This window comes from Drosophila arizonae, chromosome 2 (genome assembly GCF_054131065.1).
Source record: "Drosophila arizonae isolate 15081-1271.41 chromosome 2, UAZ_ARI_1.0, whole genome shotgun sequence".
Lineage (NCBI taxonomy): Eukaryota > Metazoa > Arthropoda > Insecta > Diptera > Drosophilidae > Drosophila > Drosophila arizonae.
This window is the reverse complement of record NC_142922.1, coordinates 1,141,712-1,163,187: the sequence shown is the minus strand read 5'-3', so window position 1 is coordinate 1,163,187 and position 21,476 is coordinate 1,141,712. Positions and strand designations below refer to the sequence as shown.

The following is a 21,476-nucleotide window of genomic DNA, read 5'->3' as shown; positions in this document are numbered from 1 at the left end:
ATTTCTAATATGATATCTCTAGCTTTAAGGCTCTTCAAGCTTTGCTGATATCGATATTTATCGATTAATTTAATCTGGCATAATTTATCTAAAGCAAATAACAAACTTTTTAATGCACTAAGTATCCAAGAACGACTGACGAACGCACAAGCCGCCCCAACAAACGATAGACCTGATTCTTGCTTTCGATAACAGTTACATTCATTGAGAGCCAGCGACGTGCGAGGTCGACGTTTGTTTGCTTCTCTTTGGCTTTCGAAGTGCTCGTCTCTTTGGCGATAACCCCAGGAACCAGAACGGGAGTACATTGAGCGCACACTTGACCCCAATTCGTCAAGTTCATGAGCGGAAAATTTATACGACTAAGCAATGCTTATCAATCCATCAAACAGAGCTGGAGCTGGCTCAGTTGATTCTAGAACGCTAAAATGAGAACTACACGATTTGCACAGATTTTTACGCTCTGCCTGCTTCAGCTGTTCGGGGCAGCTTTTGCAGCTGGACCCACGTACAGGTACAACAACATCAACACGAATCGTGGCGGCGCTGCTGCTGCTGCCATGCACATTCACGGGCACGGCCACAGCAATAGCCACAGCAACAGCAACAGCATTGTGGACAGTCGCCAGGAGCAGAGAATACGCCAGAGCATGTCCAGAGACATGCTCAAGTATATGAACCTGAGCTCAGATCCCTGCGCCGACTTCTACGAGTATGCCTGCGGCAACTGGGGCCGTTATCACACGCGTCAGCTGCGCGAAGGTGAGCTGATAACGGCGCAGCACTTGATGGAGACCCGCATTGTGGAGCAACTGCAGCAGCTGCTGACTCTTCCGCTGTCGGCCAACGACCTGAGTCCGGTGAGCGCTGCGAATGTGCGGAAGGTGCGCAGCTTCTACGACTCCTGCGTGGCCGTGGAGGCCAATGCGGCGGAGCGCCGCCAATTCCTGATGAAGGTCCTGCGGGAGCACGGCGGACTGCGGAATGTGGCGAACTCCCATTGGAAACACGACTACCACTGGCTGCAAATGCTCGCATCGCTGCGGCGCAACTATGGGCTGGACATACTGATCGGATTCGATATCGATCTCAATCTGCAGCAGATGAGCGGCAAAAGTGTCTACCTGGGCGAGCCTCAGCTGACCATCATTCCGGCGGAGCACTGCAACGCACTCGCCACGCGGCAGGCGAACGTGCGCGACGAGGTCTACGAGCAGATCCAGCAGCAGGTGGCGGACAACATGCGGGATTGGTTCGAAATGGAGAGCGGCGAGGCGGCGCGCTTCGGCGGCGACATCATTCGCTTCGAGTTCGAGCTGTGCAAGCGCATGCGCGAGCAGGAGACGCTGCCTCCAGTGGAGGCCAGCAGTCCGGAGTTCCCGCCCGTCTACAGCGGACGGTCGCGCGTCGGGCAGGAGCGACTGCGTCAGCAGCAGCCTGGCGGCAGTCCGCAGTACCCGCGCATGAAGCTGATCGAGCTGACCACCAAAATGGGCACCTGGCTGGACTTTAAGCTCTTCGTGGAGAGCATTGTGGAGACCGGTTATCCGGACTACGTCTACCTGCGCTCGCCCAGCTACCTGGCCCACCTGGCGCGCACGGCGAAGAGCAACAACCAGGTGACCATTTCGAGCTACATTCTGTACCGAGCTCTGTTCGAGCTCAACCAGCCGCCCGAGGAGCAGGCGATGATGCGTCCCCGCCAATGCGTGCGCGTCATGCAGCGACTCTTCCCCCAGGTGCTGGGCGACATGTACCAGAGGCACGTGCAGCGCGACGACGTGCAGCACGACATGGAGGATGTGTTCAGTGACCTTGTCAAGGCCTTCGATCAGCAGCTCCGGGTCGAGTGGCTGGACGACAGCGACCGGCGCACCGCCCGCACCCGACTAGCCCAGTACCACACACAGTTCCCGGACTATCAGGGCGTCGACCTAGCGGGCCTGCACTTCCAGAAGAACGAGGACTACTGGCACAAGCTGGAGACGACGCTGCGCTACAATTCACGCGAGTATCTGAATCAGCTGCGCGGCAACGACTTCGGGCAGATGACGGAGAACTCGCTCAACGCCTTCGAGGTGCGAGCGGCGCTGGAGCCGCGCCAGCACGCGGTGCTCGTCGGCTGGGGCCTCATGCAGGCGCCCTACTACAGTCACTACTACCCGAAGGCCTTGAGGTATGCCCTGCTGGGGCAACGCCTGGCCGCGGCACTGCTGCAGGCCTTCGATGACGAGGGCTGGAACAGGCATCCGCAAGCGACGGCGCCCTGGAACGAACTAACCATGTCTGGCTATCGCAATGTCACCGAATGCCAGCGAGCTCAGTACAGCAACTACTTGTCGGATCAGCCCAGCGAATTCCGCAACGCCACGAGACTGAGGGAAATCATAGCCGAGACTGGAGCTCTCAACGTGGCCTTCAATGCGTACTTGAGCTGGTTGGAACAGATAGACTCCAAGATGGTTCCTTTGCTCATACGCGAAACACTGCCCGAACTGAACTTCACCAACACTCAGCTATTCTTCATCTACTTCGCCCAGCTGCGCTGCTGGGCCAAGCAGAACGAGGAGCCCCCCTCAGAGGCCATGCCGCTCCTCCAGCACACGCCACAGCGCTGGGATGTCAATGGGCCACTGAGCAACTCGGAGGAATTCGGCAAGGAGTTCAATTGCCCTCTGGGCACCAACATGAACAGCGGCAATAAATGCTTGATATTCTAAAGCTTAACTCCAGATAGTTGCAGTTGAAACTGGAGTGTCGAGTGTACAAAGTCTCTGCTAGGCAATAATATCGAATATAATATAATCCATTCATGCTCATTATATCTAGTTAATAGAGTATACAACAAATACACAGATGTTTAGGCTAATTGAGTTTGTCTTTTACTTGAAATTAATGAATTTTTTAGGGTGTAACCGGAAATGAGTATGGAGCAAATAAGAACCGACTGCGAAATACTCGTCCCAGACTCAAAGGCAACTACAAATACTTCTACGAATGCGAATATTTTCTGATTGTTGGGACTTGGATACGCTGGCTTCTTGATCTAATTTAGTCCAAGCTCTAGCTTGTCTTCATATATATGAAGAGAAATATTTATGCAAAGCCAATATACTCCCACTTTAGACAACAGCATATTTAATCCGTATCTCAAGATTCCATAAGTATTTATAGTTTATCTTCTTATTTTCACAAGATAGATTTTACAAATAAGATAGGTGAGGCGTGAAGTATATCTAGTGGAAATGATCTATGGGAATATATCGAAATTTTATTTCATAACTCAATATTTATGTCAGCAAATACGAAGAGACTTCTTCAACATAAATCTAATAAATTTTTAGGGTGTGACAAGAAAAGCGATGGGTCTTACACATAGCCAACATAGATGTTCACATATATATAAATACACATATACACGTGTATATAACTATGTCAACGTCGATGGAGGCGCAGTTGAGCGTAGCATGCGATTCGGTTTCAAAGCAGAATTAAGCACTTGAACACGCACCGCCAGCCAAGATGGATGCAGAAAAAACAATATTGAGCTATGTGCATGTGTATCAATATATCTCTCTATATATAAGACAGATATATAAATATACCAGGCACACATGTGCTTATGTAGTCGGAGCGAAACTGCGTATGTAGGTCGTTGTTGACCTTCAACTGACAATCGATGACTTGAATGGCGACTATTGAAATCGTTTTGCTTCTTTTGTGACTCACGTACTTCCGTCTTATAAAGGATTGAATATGGATTGTATTACAAAAGAGAACAAAAACACATATGGGGGAAAGCAGCGGACTTACTCAAATTTAACAAGTTTGCAACGTTCTCTGATATGAGCAACGGTTCTTTATCAATTTACCTTTTAATCGAGCAAGTCATTTAGAACAGTCGATTTAATAAAAATATAGAAATATATTATGTTACATGTATTAATATATATGTGGTTGGTTTTATGTTTTAAATAAAGCTGTGTGTGAGCGTATCTGAGTTCCTTACACTAAAACAAAAGCAGAAAAGAAAACTCTGTTGCCACAGTATTGAATTACGAATGGATAAACAATATGGAATCCAATTATTTATAACAACTTGCGTGAATCATATGAAAAGAAAGAATACTCGAAGCGAGAGTGCTCGGCTGGTAAGTACTTTCAATCGATACAGCTGTTCGATAAGGCTAGGGTATTGCAGTGTCTATATATTGAATTTGTTTACTCTTTAATCTATATTCATTTGAAGTTTGTTATCGACTTTCATTCCTTCCCTCGGACGGATTCTGGAAACAAGAGCAGATTGAATCAAGTCGACTCGACCACCATATGCAATGTTTTCTCAAGAAAAAAAGCAAAGAAAAAATTCAATAACTTGAAATCGTAATGTTAAATAATATCCGTTGACATTTAATAATTTCAGCTGCATCAATATTACAGAGAAAATCTATTGAAAAGCAGCTGGAAATGCCAACAAGTGACTGTGACAGCACCTGAGTCACTTTTTTCAGCTAACAATACGAAAGGTGCATGGAACAGAAATAAAATAGTCTCCCGGGTTCTTCAGATAAATCAAGTAGACAAACCCTCAAATAAATCAAACAAACCCCATGCGTAAGTTTCTCAGCAGCAGATGACCCAGTTTCCGACAGAGCCAGAGCCCCTCTGCACATAGATAGATACCCCAATGATCCCTCCTCGGAGTGATATTTGTCTGCTTCGTGCTCGCTGTTGGGGCGAGCGCAGCCACTTGAGTTTGCTATCTTGGCATTATGTATAATACGTTATTTGATTTACACATTTTTGACCCCAATGCGAGAATGTTTTACATTTATTTCTAATGACAGGGGCGCTTCTGGTTGCAGCTCTGATCAAGTGCCAAATGGGTTTCCTACCAGGGTTCATTAATCCTAAATGATGAACAAGTAGCGTTATCTACAAAGTTTCGGGAATACTAAACAAAACGAGCTATCTGTTATGGGACATACTTTTAGAGTTACGAATACTTTACACTGGACTACAAGAACTCTTGTAGGAGAAATCAAGGGACATGACATGATTCTAAAGAGTCTTCCACTCGTTCAGGGATTGCAAAGATCTTATGCGATGTTCGTATTGTTTTCCGGCGGCGTAAATTTAGTTTACTTTGCAATTCTAGCCTAATCCAGAAAAACTACAGAAATAAACTTGGGAACACTAACACTAATTATTCATGTATCACAAAAATCAAATTATATTTTGTTGTACAGTGCAATCAAACATACACATATGTATGTACACACATCCACCTCGTGTGTAGGCGTCGATGACAACTCACAGACTCTTCATATATGGCCTGGATATTCAAGTATGAAAACACTTTACATTCGAGTTTGGCAAACAATTAATAAAGAAATTTATTTTGTTATTCAATTATTCGTATCTATCTGCGTATGCGAGCAGCAAATTTTGGACACGAATGCGAAACTCCTATTTGGCCTTAGATATTTGCATAAATATTTACACTTGGAAAAATAATTACATGAAGCCAATCAAAATCTGTGAGAAACAGAAAAACAAAATGTAAATATTGAAGTTAAGCATAATTAATTCATTGAACTGAAATTAACACCGTTTCGATCCGGTTAGGTGGCAGCAAAGCTATTGCGACATAGCTGAACCCCAGCCGAACGAACAGCTGGTTCATGTCAAGGTGCGAAAGAGAGACAGCGAGAGAGAGAGAGAGAGCGTCGGCGAGAGAGCTCCAGAGAGCGCGCATACATATTTGATAAAGAGAAAAATCGATTTTTCAAAACAAATTCAACCTTTTGCCACTGCCACGGGGTTGTATGAAAAAACATTCATTTAGAGAACGGAATTCATATTAATTATATTTTCAGCTGCATGCACACTTACTTAAAGAATGTATATAACGTAATCAAATGAACTCCGTTACGAATAACACTTTGCAACACACTTGGCCATTGTTTCAATTATATACACATGACTCTCGAATCGATAAAGCTCCAGCACGTAGTTTTTATAGAACTGTGCGATAATATGCATACGTATACTTTTACATTTATACGTATATATGTATGTGTGTTTAAAGAATATACATACTAAACACTTGCAAATTAATCAGTTGCCACACACGAACTTTTCCTTGAGCACTTGCCATAGATTAGCATTAATGTTGAAATGCACTACGCACTGGAAACGAAATTCTCAACACGCTCGGAGAGAGCAAAAGACAGCGAAAGACAGCGAAAAAGAGAGAGTGCAAACGTTGCGTTATGGTGGGATAGAGCGAGGGGCACTGCGGGTGTGGTGAATACAACGAAACGCGCCTTGTGCCCTGTATATACACACACATTGATTAATCAATACGTGCCGCAAACAAATAATAAAATGTTATTTATACGTTAAGAACACCAACCACTTTGTTTAAACAATAAACTTGTTGTTTTTGTTTTTATTTTTAACTAAGAAAATAATCGAATAAACGCAACGACCGTCCGAACGAACAAACCCAATAAACGGGCGACGCGCAACCGTCGCTGTGGGCCGCTGCTTTGTAACTCATCGAGGCGTTCGCGCTCGCACTCGCACTCGCACTCACGCTCGCTCCACAACTCGCTGTGGCGCTGCCGCAGCATAAGCAGCGACGTCGCCTGCTCTCCAGGCGCATAACTTGACCAACATAATCGCATATGTAAGTGCAGAGCAACGGCAGAGAGACGGAAAGAAAGAGAGAGAGCGAGTTCTTAGTCACCCGTTGGGTGGGAGTGCATGCAATAAAACAATGAAATTGGAACATTCTGTGTGACACACAGTCGGGCTACCTGATAAGCTACAGTTACTGTTAGCGCACCGGGAAGCCAAATATCAGAGCAGATCGTCTCGTAGTATATGTATGTATGCTTATATAATTAGCGTTATAAATGGGCAATTTGTGCAGGTAAACAAACGAAGTAGTTTGATCAATGAGTACTACATATAAGGAATACCCCCAACCTATCAACTGAAATTTCAAAAACTTTCAATGCGCAGGCCCATAAAAATATCTCTTTGGAGCATGGAGTTTGGGGTAGCATTAAAAAAGAAAAACCATCCATAATATATTATTTATGTTTATATTGCATGCATAACAGTTGAATAAACTCTACACACTCTCTGCCAATAAGATAAGACAGCCGTCCAATAAAGCCAGCTTTTACTGTATCTTCAATATCGAAAAATAGTAAAAGTCGTGAGAGCGAAAAATACAATTCGAAAATGATTTTTTTTAAGAGATTCGAAAAAAATGTCGACAAGATACTGTTAAATGGAAAACACAAGATAAACAGAGACGTGATAAAAACAAATGCGACACCAAAGCACAAAAGAAATCAAACAGCGGCTGCCAGAAGCGAACAAACGAATCAAAGCGGAACGGAAGCTGAGCTCAAAGCCAACCAAAACGCGGCAGCGAATTAAATTAAATCACAGCAGTGGCAGCCCCCCTGGTTCCCTCTCTTTCTATCACACACACACACACACACATGATTGATGCAGACGCCCAATACGAAATTGTTTTTGTTTCTTTTATAGCTAAATACAAAATATATAAAGTAAAACTCCAAAGACAGCCGTATACTAATTAGCACGGCACATCAACACACACACACAAATAAACATTCATACACCCATATGTATGAGCAATTCACACATACACACACATACAAAGTTGCACCTACAGGTTGATTGGATGAAATTACCTCTTTTGCATTGAATTGTATTAGGCAACTATCTCGACAAACATCTGGCGGGCTGTTGTTGCTGCTGCGCTGACGCTAATGGCAAAGGCAAAGGCAACGCCAACGCCTTCGCCTCTCCCACTTTGTTGTTGCGAATTCCAATCCGCTCTTGCAGTTTTCCAATGTGGGAACGTTTCGTTTAAGCTTCGTTTCGTTGCCAAAAATTTCGATTTTTGTGTTGATTTTGTTGCTTCTCATGTATTTTCTTTTCTCTTTACGTGTGTCTTCCGCTGTTCGATAATTTACTTTTGAATAGTTACTTCTGCGTGTGTGTGTGAGTGTGTGTTTGCAGTTATGTCAACTGTGATTGCTCTTTAATCTTCGATTCGTTTCATGTTTTGTTGTTGCAAAATTCATATGTAAATTATGGACAATGGAATGAATGTACACTCGCGCCTGATTCGTTTGACGTGTTTTCGATTTGACTATATGCCACACGTAGAACAAGGCGACCGCAAAAAAGAAAAGTCGTTCAATTAATTTATGTCGTCCGCAATTTGTCGTGTAAAATTTATATATTTAATACGCAAACTTTCGATGTGGTGTTGGTTTCTCTTCACTTCGTCGCGGCCAGTGTGTACACCCCGACATGACTGCGATAAATAAACTCCAACTGCCAACTGTTACAATGTGAGTGTGACCAGAGCGAGATAGCTGCTGAGAGTGTAGTTGATTTCAGTACGCGAGTTCATGCAACTCAGAGAAACGGTCTCTCTGTCGGCGTCGCAGTTGCAGCAATCAGAACGGTTGTGCTCGCGCTGCCACGCACGTATCGATAACTTTTCGCAAAGCGGCAGGCCAGTTGTTTATTCGAAGAATGAGCAATGTTTTATTAATTATTTTCATAATAACCTTAAGCCAGGCAACATGTGAGACACAATGTGATGCAACAGGGCAATCTACCTGCATTAAAAATGAAGAAATAGAAGTGAAGCTGAATGCAAGTAAATAAACTCAGTCTTGTTTACATCGAGTTTAGGTACTTTTCATATTTTCATATTTTTTTTAGAATTTGATAAATTCACTCGAAACATAGAGAAGGCCTTAGCCAATTACCAGCCATGCACTGCGGATGAAACTGACGTCAATTGCACCTGCTACGCGGCAGGCATCAAGCGAGATCTGGCCCCATACAAATCAACAGGTTTCACCCGGAAGATGATCGAAGACGCCGGCAAATATGGCACGCGGTACAAAATCTATGGGAAGCAGCTATTCAGGGAGGATAACTGTATGTTTCCGGCGCGCTGTCAGGGCATCGAGCACTTTCTGCTGCAGCTGCTGCCGGAGCTAAAGAACATGGATTTAGTGATCAACACTCGAGACTATCCCCAGCTGCATTCGACCTGGCAGCACAAGGGACCCGTTTTCTCGTTCTCTAAGACTACAGAGTATCTGGATATCATGTACCCCGCCTGGACCTTCTGGGCGGGTGGTCCGGCCACCAAGCTGCATCCCACGGGCATTGGACGCTGGGATTTGATGCGTGAGAAACTGGAAAAGGCTGCCAAAGCGATCCCATGGCGAGAGAAGAAGGAAATTGGATTCTTTCGCGGCTCACGCACTTCGGACGAGCGCGATTCGTTGATTTTGCTGTCCAGGCGAAAACCTCAACTGGTGGAGGCGCAATACACCAAGAATCAGGCATGGAAATCGCCCAAGGACACCCTCGATGCGCCGCCAGCGAACGAGGTCTCCTTTGAGGATCACTGCAAATATAAATATTTATTTAACTTTCGCGGCGTTGCGGCCAGTTTTCGCCTGAAGCATCTGTTCCTCTGTGAATCCCTCGTGTTCCACGTCGGCGACGAGTGGCAGGAGTTCTTCTATCACCAGCTGAAGCCTTGGGTCCACTACGTTCCCCTGCACAGCTATCCCAGTCAGGAGGAGTACGAGGACATACTCAACTACTTCAAAAGCCACGATGAACTGGCTCAGCAAATTGCCCAGAGAGGACATGAATTCATTGCTCAGCACCTGAGGATGCAGGATGTCCAGTGCTATTGGCGCAAGCTCCTGAAACGCTATGGGAAGCTGATGAAATATGATGTGAAACCAGATAATACAATGAGACGCATCAGAGGCGGCAGAGATGAGCTCTAGTATTCAAAACTTGCGATCTATAGATCTAAACACTTCAGGAGAAACTCTAACATGTTCCAATCCATTCTATCTCATTTACAAATAAGGAAACGTCTCAAAATGCAATAATACATAAAAGAAAAGCCAATTTTTCATAGAAATGTTTTCGATTTGCTTTTCTTGTACCATTCCATTCTATCTCAAGTATTAATAAGTTGAAATACCTCCAATATATAAGAAAGAAAATCCAATTTTACAATTTTTTAAAATAATTTTACTGGAAATAAATAAGTTTGGCACTATTTTAAGACGTGAAATTTTTGAAAATGATCTCTGTTCTTTTATTTCCTTCCATTCCACTAAAAATAATTGTGAATGGAAACGAACACCAGGTGCATCTATCCTTAGTTATAAATATCTAGAGTAAATGGAATATTACTTGCACTGAATGTTAATATTTGTGCAATTCCATTCTACTCCATTGATAACTTAATAGTCTTATGTTTCTAAAGTTCTAATAACAGTACTACTTTATGTCAAACTGGTAATCAACTTGACTCCACGAAAACATACAAAGTGGAACCACAGATCTGAATTAAAAAAAAAAAAAAAAAAAAAAAAAAATATTTAAGCTTACTATTTCAAATGAAACTTTGGTGGATTCTGTTAGTGTGTTTGATGATGGCGATGGGCTGAGTTTAATGAATGATATTAGTTCTGGGAAAATGTGATTTTTTTTATGAGGAGGAACATTCCATTCGTTAACAACTAAATTATACGCGAATACAGACAATTATAATGTAGGATAAACATAAAAAGGTACGGAACCTAAAGATAAATACGAAATAGCGAACGCTTGGTCGCGCGCTTATTGCAAAGCGGGCATTTGTGGGTGGTAGAAATAGCTGTTTCGATGCAGTGCTTGCAGAAGATGTGACCGCACTTGGTCGAGTAGGGCTCGCGCGTGCGAACGCATTCCAGGCAGACGGGACATTTGTAGGCTTCACGGAATGAGTCCGACTTGTCTAAGTCTAGGCATTCACGCTTTGGACTCGAGGCACCAGCATCAGGCTCTGCAGCTGCTGCCGGCGGGTTGTTGTCGTATAGACGACGCCGATTGACAGCTGTGGGCTCATTGCTCGAGTCCGTCAAATTGATGAAGGCCGGAAGACGGCGGCACGGCTCCGGAGTGCACAGATCGATAACAGCCTCGGGAGTGCGAGGTCTTCCGCTGCGACGAGGTGGAATAAACTCTAGATTGGACAGATCAATAACCTCTTCGGGCTCATCTGTAAATTATAAATTAACCAAATTAATATGCAGCAAAGGTCTGCAATCCTAGTTATCGTCCGCTCATGGGAGACTTCACTGTAGTTGCACTTACTCCTGCCCGTTAAGCGATTATTACGGCGAGCATATGGATTCCTAGGCGTTGAATTGCTGCCCACTGGGCCCAGGCCAATCTGGGTCAAATTATTATCCACTTCCTCGCAGAAGAGGCGAACTAAAGCAATTGTACATGTTTTAAAAATTGAACTATTCAACCAGGTGGGCTACTTACTGCTCGCTATTTCGGCTTCAATTAGATCATGCTGAAATGAGTCGTCCGCTGCCTCCTGCAGGACGTCATCGGTTAAGTCTAATGTGTCTGTCGAGGGCTCCTCCTGAGGTGAACGATTGAAGCTGGAGCTGGAATTGTCCGATGTCATGTTCGACTCGATGGTATTCTCGGGGCTAGAGTTCGATTCGACGGTATTTTCGGGGCTAGAGTTTTCCATCAGCCCGAAAATGGGCGAGCTTACGACGGCTGCAGATGTCTGCAATTGGTGCAGCAATAGAATGAGTTTTTCCAATTTTCAGCAATACACTTACCGCAGGTGTCAACGAGTCAGAAAGTGAAAAATCTGAGAAGCTGGACATATCGCTCGGCTTGTGCAAATTTCAAAAAAGATTTAGACATTTAGGCGGCCTCATCAAAGAAAAAGACATCTATCGACAAGCAGCTGTTGATAGTCTATCGATAGGCGCTGAAATCGCTTCGAGTGTTGAGAAGCGAATCAGCTGCGATATGCCAGCTATCGATATGCCACACGTCACATCAAAACAATACTTCGAGTGTCTAGCAGAAAAACAACAATAAAAAAATTAAGAAATAGTTGACGAATCGCAGCAATGGACAAGGACAGGTTCACGCTTCAGTCCATACGGCAGGACTTGATTGATAACAATCTGCAGGCAAAGGCCATCATACAGGCAAGCGATGAATTTTATGCACACAAACATAAATGTAAACATAAACATAAATCCGCACTTCAGGACATACTCAACAGCAGGTCCTCAATCGCCGAGCTGGAGGAGCTCAATGAGGCGGGACGCGCCAAGTTGTCGGCGATACGAAAGAATATCGAACGGCTCGATGATTGGGCCAGGGACATGGGCGATCCCGCACTGGCCACAGAGGTGGACACACACCGGGAGCAGTTCTCGAAGACTTTACAGGCATTCCGCAAGGCCAACGTCTCCACCATGCTGGAGATAGAGAAGGCCAATCGAGAGGAGCTGATGGCCATCACAGGCGAGAGCGAACTGAGGCAGCGCTCCACAGGCGGCGCGCGGCACAATCGCAGCAGCCTCGTCACGCAGGAGAACGACGTCACAGAGAAAATGCTGGCCATATCGCGACACCTCTCGGAGACCACCCAGAAGAGCGCCGTCACGCTGGAGACCCTGGTCGCCTCCTCCCAGAACGTGGCGGCCACCAGCGACGAGCTGCACAACACAGCCGGCAGCATCACGCAGTCCGGCAAGCTGCTGAAGAAGTACGGGAGGCGCGAGTGCACCGACAAGATGCTGCTCTTCTTCGCCTTCTGCCTGTTCCTGGCCTGCGTCTTCTACATAGTGCAGAAGCGCCTGTTCTAGATTGTCGAGGTGTGTCTGCCTAGCAGCCGGAATTTTGCAACTAGTTTATAAATATAGTCGGTATATGATATCATTCGAGATGAGGGTGCAAAATGCTTTGCTACTTTAAGGGTTACTAATTGTAAACGCACGTATATATACATATATTTATTTCAAATCACAACTGTAAGTTTACCTCCTTGAATAAATACAGAGATTGGATGAGTTTAGTACGGACATCTGGGAACATTGCCGGGATTTGTGAAGCCATTCGTGTTGACCACGCGGCAAATCTCTTTGTAGGATCTCTCCTGGGCTCTGCCTCTGGGTCTCTGGGGTTGTCTATAGGCTGGTGAGGCGGCGGGATAATAGTAGCCTCCTCTTGGCTCGCTCTGGAAGAGTTGATCGAACAAAGTTCTGCCACTGCTGCAAGTCAGCAAAGAGAGACAGATGGTGAAATATATGAATAAAGCGCGCATTTTGACTTTTGGCGGAACTAACTTGAAATGAGCTGATTCGAGTGGATGCTGTGCTACTTATGGGTTTCCTATAACCTTGCACTATTTAAAAACAAAATTTATTGCTGGCTGATAACAGAAATTGATTCAAAAGCAATTTGCGACGTTTTACAGCACTGCCAAGCCGGCGTGCCACAGCTGACAGCAGCCAGCGGCAGCACTGGCAGAATTTGTTTGCGTTTCGTTCGGTTTGCCGGGAGATATTAAGCGTTTTGATAAATATTTATTATGAGTCGCAGCGAGCAGACATTTGAGGATCTGAAATCCTACTTTCGATCTCACAGCAAAATACGCGAGCAGCGGCCGCATATGTCAAAGGTGAGTGCGCCAATGCACGCAGCATGCCTCGATATGTTTTGCAATCTGCTTCTTCTTCGCATTCGCCTTAGGTGCATTCGGTTTGCTGGAATGCAAATGGCTGCCACTTGGCATCGGGCTCCTTTGATAAGACTGTGGCTGTCTACACCCTGGAGCGGGATCGCTTTGTGAAGAACAATGTGTTCCGCGGCCACACAGCCTCCGTGGACCAGTTGTGCTGGCACAAAACGAATCCGGACCAGTTCAGCACGGCGAGCGGCGATAAGACTGTGCGAATCTGGGACATTCGAGTGGGCAAATGTGTCTCAGTCACCAACACAAAGGGCGAGAACATCAACATCGCCTGGTCGCCCGATGGCAAGACGATTGCCGTGGGCAACAAGGAGGACCTGATCACCTTCATCGACACGCGCACCAACAAGATCCGCGTGGAGGAGCCCTTCAGCTTTGAGGTGAACGAGATCTCGTGGAACAATACGAACGACTTGTTCTTCCTGACCAACGGCATGGGCTGCATGCACGTGCTCAGCTATCCCAGTCTGGAGCACTACATGACGCTGAAGGCGCATCCCGCCAATTGCATATGCATTGAGTTCGGACCCACTGGTAAGCCCGACACAGACATGAGTGTTAAAAGCAAACAGTGAGTGAATTTGATTTTAGGCAAATACTTTGCCACGGGCTCAGCGGACGCGCAGGTCTCCCTGTGGGACGCCAACGAGCTGGCCTGCCTGCGCATGATCAGCCGACTGGAGTGGCCAGTGCGCACCATATCCTTCAGCCATGACGAGCGGCTGATCGCCTCGGCCAGCGAGGATCTGCTCATCGACATTGCGTACACGGAGACGGGCGAGCGAGTCACGGATATCCATGTGGACGCCTCCACTTTCACTGTCGCGTGGCATCCCAAGCAGTATCTGCTGGCCTATGCCTGCGACGAAAAGGAAACCATCGGCGATCGGCGGCGCGATGTTGGCAATGTCAAGATATTCGGATTCCCGGAATAATCACGGGAATTAAAGTTCGATTTGTTTGCATTTCGCATGCCTTTAACACGCCTAACAACCAGACGTGTTCTCAATTCAAAGCAGGCCAACAGGATTTGTTAGCCAACAATCAGTTTAGACTTTTGCGATGATTTCTTAACAAATCTGAAATTTGGTTTACCTCCGTCATGTTTTTAAGAGATTCTACGGCCAATAGATGTTTTGTAAAGGTTTTTTGGTAGATGAGAACTTGTTGGCCCGTCTCTTTTATATTATGCAATTAATTTAGGTAAAATAAATATGTAATTTTTCTATACGAATCACTATTGTATATATGTATGTATGTGTATGTAGTACTGAAAGTTAAGAGACTTACTGCTAGAATTGATATTGTTTTACAATAATATTGAATTACTACAGCTAAATGTTCATTAAAGTCTCCTGTTTCGGTTACATATTTCAGTGAAAGTAGTTCCACTTTCCATCTATATCTAATTCTTTAACAGATAATAGTTTGTCTACTATTAATAATCTGGGTTTTCCTTACATTTAATCTATTAGAATGATGCTTATGTAGTATATACATATATAACTTCTTATACATATATCATATATTACAATAATATATTTGTATATATATACTGGAGAATCGTATATCTACACAGGGAACATATAAGGTCTACCTGCAGCCGCATCAGATTTGACAATAGATATAATCTTATATTATATGTATTATATTTTTAAAGAGCAAAACCAAATGCCACATTGAAGCAAAGCAAAAGCTAATTATGACCAGATTATTCGGGCTTTACGACACACAAATAGAATACGGAAATTAGTGGGCATGTTGCACTCGGGCATAACTGACTGCATAATGCACATTCACAACTAAGTAAGAAATGGAAGTTAAATTAAATGGAATAGTCAATATCGGGAATAGCTGACTGCATTATAGGTAAGATATTTGCAGAATAAAAGAATATTTTTTAACAATTTTATGAAATATAAAGCTTATTTTTATAGAAATTAATTTTTTAAATTTTTAATTACATCCCATATAATCTTAATATTCCCATCTTTTACATTACCAATTACAACTCCTCAAACAGTTGTAGACATAAAACCAATACACCCCGTTCGCTTGATGGGCGCGCAGGAAGAGCATTTGCAATCAGTCAACGGCCTAAACCGCAACAGCAAACCGCAGGAGCAGAGCAGAGCAAAGCAAATGCTTGTTATATTTCAGGGTCTGGCATGTAATTAAAAAGCTGTGCAATTTGCGAAATGTTCCACTGGCTCCCAGCCTGCAGCCCTATGGCGATAGTGGCTCTCGGCCCTTGGCTTGTCTTTGCCCTTTTATCTGCTAACTTGCAAGTAGAAATGTCTGTCATATCTCCGAGATATATGTGCACACATCTCCTCGACCTACGTAGCTGCTAGCTGGTATGCACCTGTGTAGCTGTGTAGCTGTGTAACTGTGCATCTCTATATACCTGTGTAGCCCCCTCTATTCGAACTGTTTGTTGTCGTGTAATTTCAGGTCGAGTGCCCTCCAGTTCCGTTGCTTTGTCAGCATTTCTGCAGCTCATTATGAGTTTTGTAATTAATTAGGCATTTGAGCATGACAGCACGTCCTTTTCATGCTTGTTAACTCGTTTATAATGGCAAACAATCAGCTCGAACTCATTGGCCTCAGAGGCCGCACATCTATGGATTACACGAGGAAACGAATTTAATTGAGTTCCAAAGGACATTCAGATTGAGATGGAGATAGACTGAGCCCACAGAATTTTATATGTATTTACATAATTTTAATGAAATTAATTGTTATACCCTGTTCCCCCATTCTGAGAGACTAAATAGGGCTCATTAATTCATATTTAAGGCAGAAGAAGGTGAAGCTTGACCATGGTTTGAATGAATAATCGGAGCTACTGAAAAATCTGCATAACTCTAAAGTAATAATAAAAACGAAATGTAAGTATAGGAGAATACAAGTAAAAGAGTTATTATAAAGATATAAGCCTAAGACTAGTTTAATAAAGCGGAAACAGTAGAGGTCATAATGAAAGTTGTACTACAAATGTTCTTTTTGGCAAGAGCAAATGGTGGAGTGGCTGGCCAAAAAATATAATAAAATATCTTTAAAGTCTAACTCAAAGCCAATCTAGTATCAGAGACATTTCCATATTTATCTAGGCATTTTCCGCATAGAGTACCAAGTTTTCAATTTATTTATTTTCCTTACACTCTACTACACGCAACTATTAACCGGGTTAATCAACTATAGCGCATACTAGAGGCCTGCACGAATGCATTTGAAACGCTTACCGAAATAATCGTGTTTTGGTAGTGAAAATTGAAATTTAAAGCCCTAATTTCAAACTATAGCGCATATTAGGGGCCTGACCGAATGCATTCGAAATGCTAAGCGAGAACCTCGCGTTTTGGTAGTGAAAATTGTAATTTAAGACCCTAATTTCATTAATCATGGCCAATTCGAATTTGTCGCATCGAAGACTATAAAACTTGCTGAGCTGTGAATCGATTGAACAGTGCACCAGAAATAATGAAGTCAGCTGTAAGTATTTAACTTTTTAATCACTGCATTTGAAACGCTAAACGAGACCCTCGTGTTTTGGTAGTGCTTGCTGTCTCAGTGTCTCGTTTTTTTCAAAAAGTGCGCGGCATACTTATATTCAATTTACTTATGACTTCTCTAGATTTTCTATACGATTGTGTTGTTGGGATTGGGATTGGGGGCAATAGAGGCACGGCCTAATGTGGATGCAGGAACTGAACAAAATTTGCTAATCGAGGCCCTAGAAGCCAAGTCTTCTTTGCCCGGCCCCAGCCCAAAAAGTGATTCGACACCGCTTGGAGATCAGCCCAGAATTGGTGGTACGGCCTTAAAAGTTCTAACAGGCTAAGCTCATTCACAATGATAATCTTTTAATTTGATAAAACCGATTACGAATGTCCATTAGCTGCATTTCGAACCAGCTCTATCTAAGAGCTTACATCAATTAAATCAAAATGTACTTAATAAAAGTCTATGTTGTATTGCAAATTGTGGGCAAAGGGGCGTGGTATCCACAATCTGTAGATTACAAAATGTCTGTATTCATTATATGTATTGTATATACATAGTAAGTCTGAGGTCTCTAGGTATAAAAGTGTTCAAATTAGGCTGAAAAAAACAAAATCAAAATTTTAATTATTCTCGATAAGCAATCGGATGAGTTATCGAAAAAATATGATAAACTTGTACTGCGTATGGTACACACGAGTATGCATGTCAAATTTCAGCTCTCTAGCTCTTATAACTTCTCAGATTGACGCACTCATACGGACGAACGGACAGACAGACAGGGCTATATCGACTCAGCTCGTCACGCTGGTCAAGAGTATATATACTTTATGGGGTCTGCGATGATTCCTTCTGCCCGTTACATAGTTTTTCACAAAACCATTATAGCCTGATTTCCCATTTTCAATGGGTTCAGGGTGTAATAAGAGCAGACGAGAATAAGAGAGAACCAAGAAGAGAGAAGCAAAAGAGTTGGATGATATAAACTATGGAGGACTACGTCAGCCCTCTGCTTTAAATTATAAGAGCATAGCAGTTTGGCTTTAGGTAACCCCTAGTCGGTCACTTCCAGCAGCGGCACTCTTGGCGAAACATTTTCGCTTCCTATCTCCATCATCGTGTAAAGGCCAACATTTTCCGACATGTATTCATGTTTATATGTGTGTAATTCCATTCTGAAATTTCTTCAATGAAATTCTTTTCCAAAAAGGCCACGTCCGATATACATAGATGTAGAACTTGATTATCTGGAACCTAATGGATTGGGGGTCGGGATGGCCAGGGCGAGTCTCACAAATCGGCTGTTCGCTGTTTTTATAGGCGCCTTCAATCCATTTTGTAAGCCATTCTATGGCAATAAAGTCCCTCAAGTGAGTGGCTCTAATATGAAATTGAATTTAAATAAACGCAGTCGAGGTCGAGTAAAAGCCGCCGGCACACGTTCCGAATCTGATTTGATTTGTTTGCTTGGGGTTATTGGAGAAGGCAGGGGCATGGGCTTGGCGATTGGGAGGGGGATGGCTGTGGGGGAGGGGGATGAATGAGGCAGGAGCCGATTCGCCCAGCACTTAGCCAAAATTTAATATGCAACAATCTTTGGCAGCAGCGAAATGGAAGGCGCATACAATCAGCCTCATCTACAGTAGCAGGAGGCGCAGCAGGAGCAGCAGGAGCAGCAGGAGCAGTAGGAGCAGCAGGCACAGCAAGAACAGGAGCCAACGGCCAGGAGATGGCGCCGTATGCTTTTATAGCAAGTAAACGTGCTCTAGTTGGCTGTGCCTGACTAGAAATTGTCTTGAAGACTCTCTGTTCTTCATACATGGATTTCACTTGTCGACTCTTCAAGTAACTAACATATTTGGGTGTAAGTATACATGATTAGAAAATGAGTAGGATTCTATTCATTCTAATTTCTATTTCTCCATTTCTTCTAATAAGTTACTCTAAGAATTTCCTTAAGTATTTCATTAAAGTATTTTCCCTAAGTATTTGCTCTAAGTATTTTCTCTAAGTATTTCATCTAATTGTTCCCCTTAAGTATTTCCTCTAAACATTTCCTTTAAATATTTCTTTTAAGTTTTTTCTTAAACAATTTCATTTAAGTATTTTCTCCAAATCTTTAATACTTGGCTGAACGATCACACACTTGACTTCACTTTACTGCACTACAGGACAAACACCCACCAGGCTTGAGAGACCGAAGAAATGCTGCAGCTGTTGCCCTTTATATAGGGCGACTTTCACTCAAAGCCTCAGTCGCGCTCAAATGTTCAGCCCGGCCAGGTAAGAGTCGTTGTAGCCGACCCTTAAGTGACCTCTCTACTGCTCCTAGCTCCGTTTCACTTGCCAATGAGTACTAAATGAGTTCATATATATCTATATCTTATCTGTAGTTCTTCTTCGTTCATTGCTTTTGTTAGGCAGACGGAGAGACAGACTTTGAGATAGACAGGGAGACCGATGTACAGACAGAACGAATAGATATTGCCTCATTAATATCTGCGTGATAAAACTGATGCTCATTCATAATTTTATTTAATAGATGCTATTAACAGCAGTTTCAGCTCTTCGTTAGTTCACTTAAAGACTAGGATTTAGTCTGCTAGGACGCTTAGTCTCGCTGGCTTTAAAGATGTGCAAGATATCCATTGTTTAACTATGTTTTTTAATCGATAACAACGCAACGAGGATAGTTATCGATTTTTAGAAAAAAAAAACTGCACATGCCATACGTGTTCACGTACACCTAAAATATGTAAATAACTTTACTAGCTGAAGGGCTGGATTGGGAGTCAACCCAAGCAGCAGCAGGAACAGCAGCAGCATAACTTCGGCGAAGCAGCTGGATGTCAGGGCAGCTAGTAGTAAAAGACACCCAAATAGCAATAAAAAAACGAGAGCTACTTCTCGAAGAGCAAACAAATTTATAATTCACCAGATTCATTTTGATTGAGGTCTCCGTTTAAAAATGAGGATAACGTTCGGCTTTGGGGGTTCTTTTTATACGGTATTTGAAGAGGGACTACGCGTATGCGTAATTTGTCGATTTCCCTAAATTCGTTCGCCTAACATCTTGTCATACATTTCATCATACGGCCGAGACGAGCGCTTATATCTCCTGAGATCGACGCGATGGAGCATACGGACAGACGGATAGGCCTACATCGGCTCAGCTGAGTTGAGTCAAGCTGAGTCGCGTCGGTGGCATTCAGTGGCAGTCTCAGTCTCAGTAGAGTCTCAGTCTCAGTCTCCGTCTGAGTCTCACTCTCATTCTCCGTCTCAGTCTCAGTCATTGATTTAGGCAATTAGCAATTTGCAATTAGCCGACAGTTTTGTCATAATCTGCTCAACAGACACATAATTCCTAATTGCCATGTCGCCCACTCTGTTGTCACCTTTTTTAATGTGCCTCTTGGCCAAAAGAGTGTCAAGTTGTCTCTGAGCTGCTCTTCCAGCAGTTTGTGCCTGCCAGCTGCGCCTCCTGTCGACTCTCGACTCTCTAGCACTGGAGTATGAGTGCATAAGAATATAGTAAAGGAGTATAAGAGTATAGAAATAGCATATGGTGTGGCATACCACATAACAATATAAGTACGTGAACGTAAAACTGTTATACAGTATACATGAAAATTGTTCCACAGTATAAGAACCAAAATATACTTTAAAAATTTGCGAGAGCACAGAGAAGACGCGCATAATGAGATAAATTGAAAAACTTCTTTGGCGCAAACAAGTATTATACAGTCGATCATAGCCGATATTCCCGCTTGTTCAGTTTGCCCTTTTCGTGCTCGTGTCTCTGATTGCGTAATTGCGAGTTGTTTTTCAATTATCAAATAAGTGTCTACAAGGGCTCTGGAGTCGCATAGACCTCAGCCATGAGACAGGTGGAACTCTGTGAAACAGGTGAGCACTTACCTGCTGTTGGGTTAAAGCACAGGTGAAAATCATGTTGAGTATGCCGAATGGCTGGAGCTGCCTTATGTTCGCTTTGAGAATCAATATTTTATTTTACTTTTTTTATGGAAATTCTTGCATTGCGAGGGCTCATCAAAAAGTAATCAAAATCCTACCTTTTCGGGGTCAAAACTAAAAGGAAAGAAAAAGCCTTTTCTGCCTCGAGGGTTGCGACGCTTGTTGAGAGCTTTATGAAAATGTAAGCCATGTTTTTCTTACATGTTTGTGTTTGGGTATGGGTGTGTGAGTGTGTGTGTGTCTGTTAGTGTGTGTGTGCTTGTGTGTGTTATGTTATTGCATACCCAACGTCTGATTATCATGTGACAATGAGCTCACAAAATAATATCAG

The 21,476-nt window shown here is 43.5% G+C and overlaps 5 protein-coding genes across 10 annotated transcripts; 4 read left to right on the top strand and 1 right to left on the bottom strand.

The window, feature by feature from the left end:
- The first annotated feature begins 386 nt into the window (after positions 1-386).
- On the top strand, positions 387-8,225 carry Nepl13 (Neprilysin-like 13). 6 transcript variants are annotated; one of them, XM_089462077.1, is made up of 5 exons: positions 387-4,151; positions 4,250-4,614; positions 5,250-5,347; positions 5,443-5,562; positions 5,629-8,225. In XM_089462077.1, exon 1 carries the CDS (start codon positions 429-431, stop codon positions 2,718-2,720), a length of 2,292 nt encoding a protein of 763 aa, XP_089318203.1. In that variant the 5' UTR covers positions 387-428; the 3' UTR covers positions 2,721-4,151; positions 4,250-4,614; positions 5,250-5,347; positions 5,443-5,562; positions 5,629-8,225. The 6 variants fall into 6 exon arrangements, with proteins under 6 accessions (XP_089318203.1, XP_089318200.1, XP_089318202.1 ...); XM_089462074.1 differs by having other exon boundaries at positions 4,848-5,347; XM_089462076.1 differs by having other exon boundaries at positions 4,250-5,347; positions 5,629-5,823; positions 5,880-8,225.
- A 253-nt stretch (positions 8,226-8,478) lies between these two features.
- LOC108620940 (O-glucosyltransferase rumi) lies at positions 8,479-10,190 on the top strand. The gene is made up of 2 exons (XM_018017988.2): positions 8,479-8,722; positions 8,788-10,190. Exons 1-2 carry the CDS (start codon positions 8,596-8,598, stop codon positions 9,879-9,881), a joined length of 1,221 nt encoding a protein of 406 aa, XP_017873477.1. The 5' UTR covers positions 8,479-8,595; the 3' UTR covers positions 9,882-10,190.
- Positions 10,191-10,521: 331 nt separating this feature from the next.
- On the bottom strand, positions 10,522-11,892 carry dgrn (degringolade). The gene is made up of 4 exons (XM_018017990.2): positions 11,733-11,892; positions 11,422-11,677; positions 11,245-11,364; positions 10,522-11,149 (listed from the first exon to the last, which is right to left on the bottom strand). The coding sequence occupies exons 1-4, from the start codon at positions 11,778-11,780 to the stop codon at positions 10,689-10,691; spliced, it is 885 nt and encodes a 294-aa protein (XP_017873479.1). The 5' UTR covers positions 11,781-11,892; the 3' UTR covers positions 10,522-10,688.
- A 26-nt stretch (positions 11,893-11,918) lies between these two features.
- Positions 11,919-12,980, top strand: Sec20 (vesicle transport protein Sec20). Its single transcript, XM_018017991.2, has 2 exons — positions 11,919-12,113; positions 12,177-12,980. Exons 1-2 carry the CDS (start codon positions 12,033-12,035, stop codon positions 12,777-12,779), a joined length of 684 nt encoding a protein of 227 aa, XP_017873480.1. The 5' UTR covers positions 11,919-12,032; the 3' UTR covers positions 12,780-12,980.
- Positions 12,981-13,385: 405 nt separating this feature from the next.
- tex (THO complex 3 homolog tex) lies at positions 13,386-17,631 on the top strand. The gene is made up of 4 exons (XM_018017989.2): positions 13,386-13,594; positions 13,666-14,200; positions 14,258-17,161; positions 17,304-17,631. The coding sequence occupies exons 1-3, from the start codon at positions 13,505-13,507 to the stop codon at positions 14,599-14,601; spliced, it is 969 nt and encodes a 322-aa protein (XP_017873478.1). The 5' UTR covers positions 13,386-13,504; the 3' UTR covers positions 14,602-17,161; positions 17,304-17,631.
- The last annotated feature ends 3,845 nt before the right edge of the window (positions 17,632-21,476 follow it).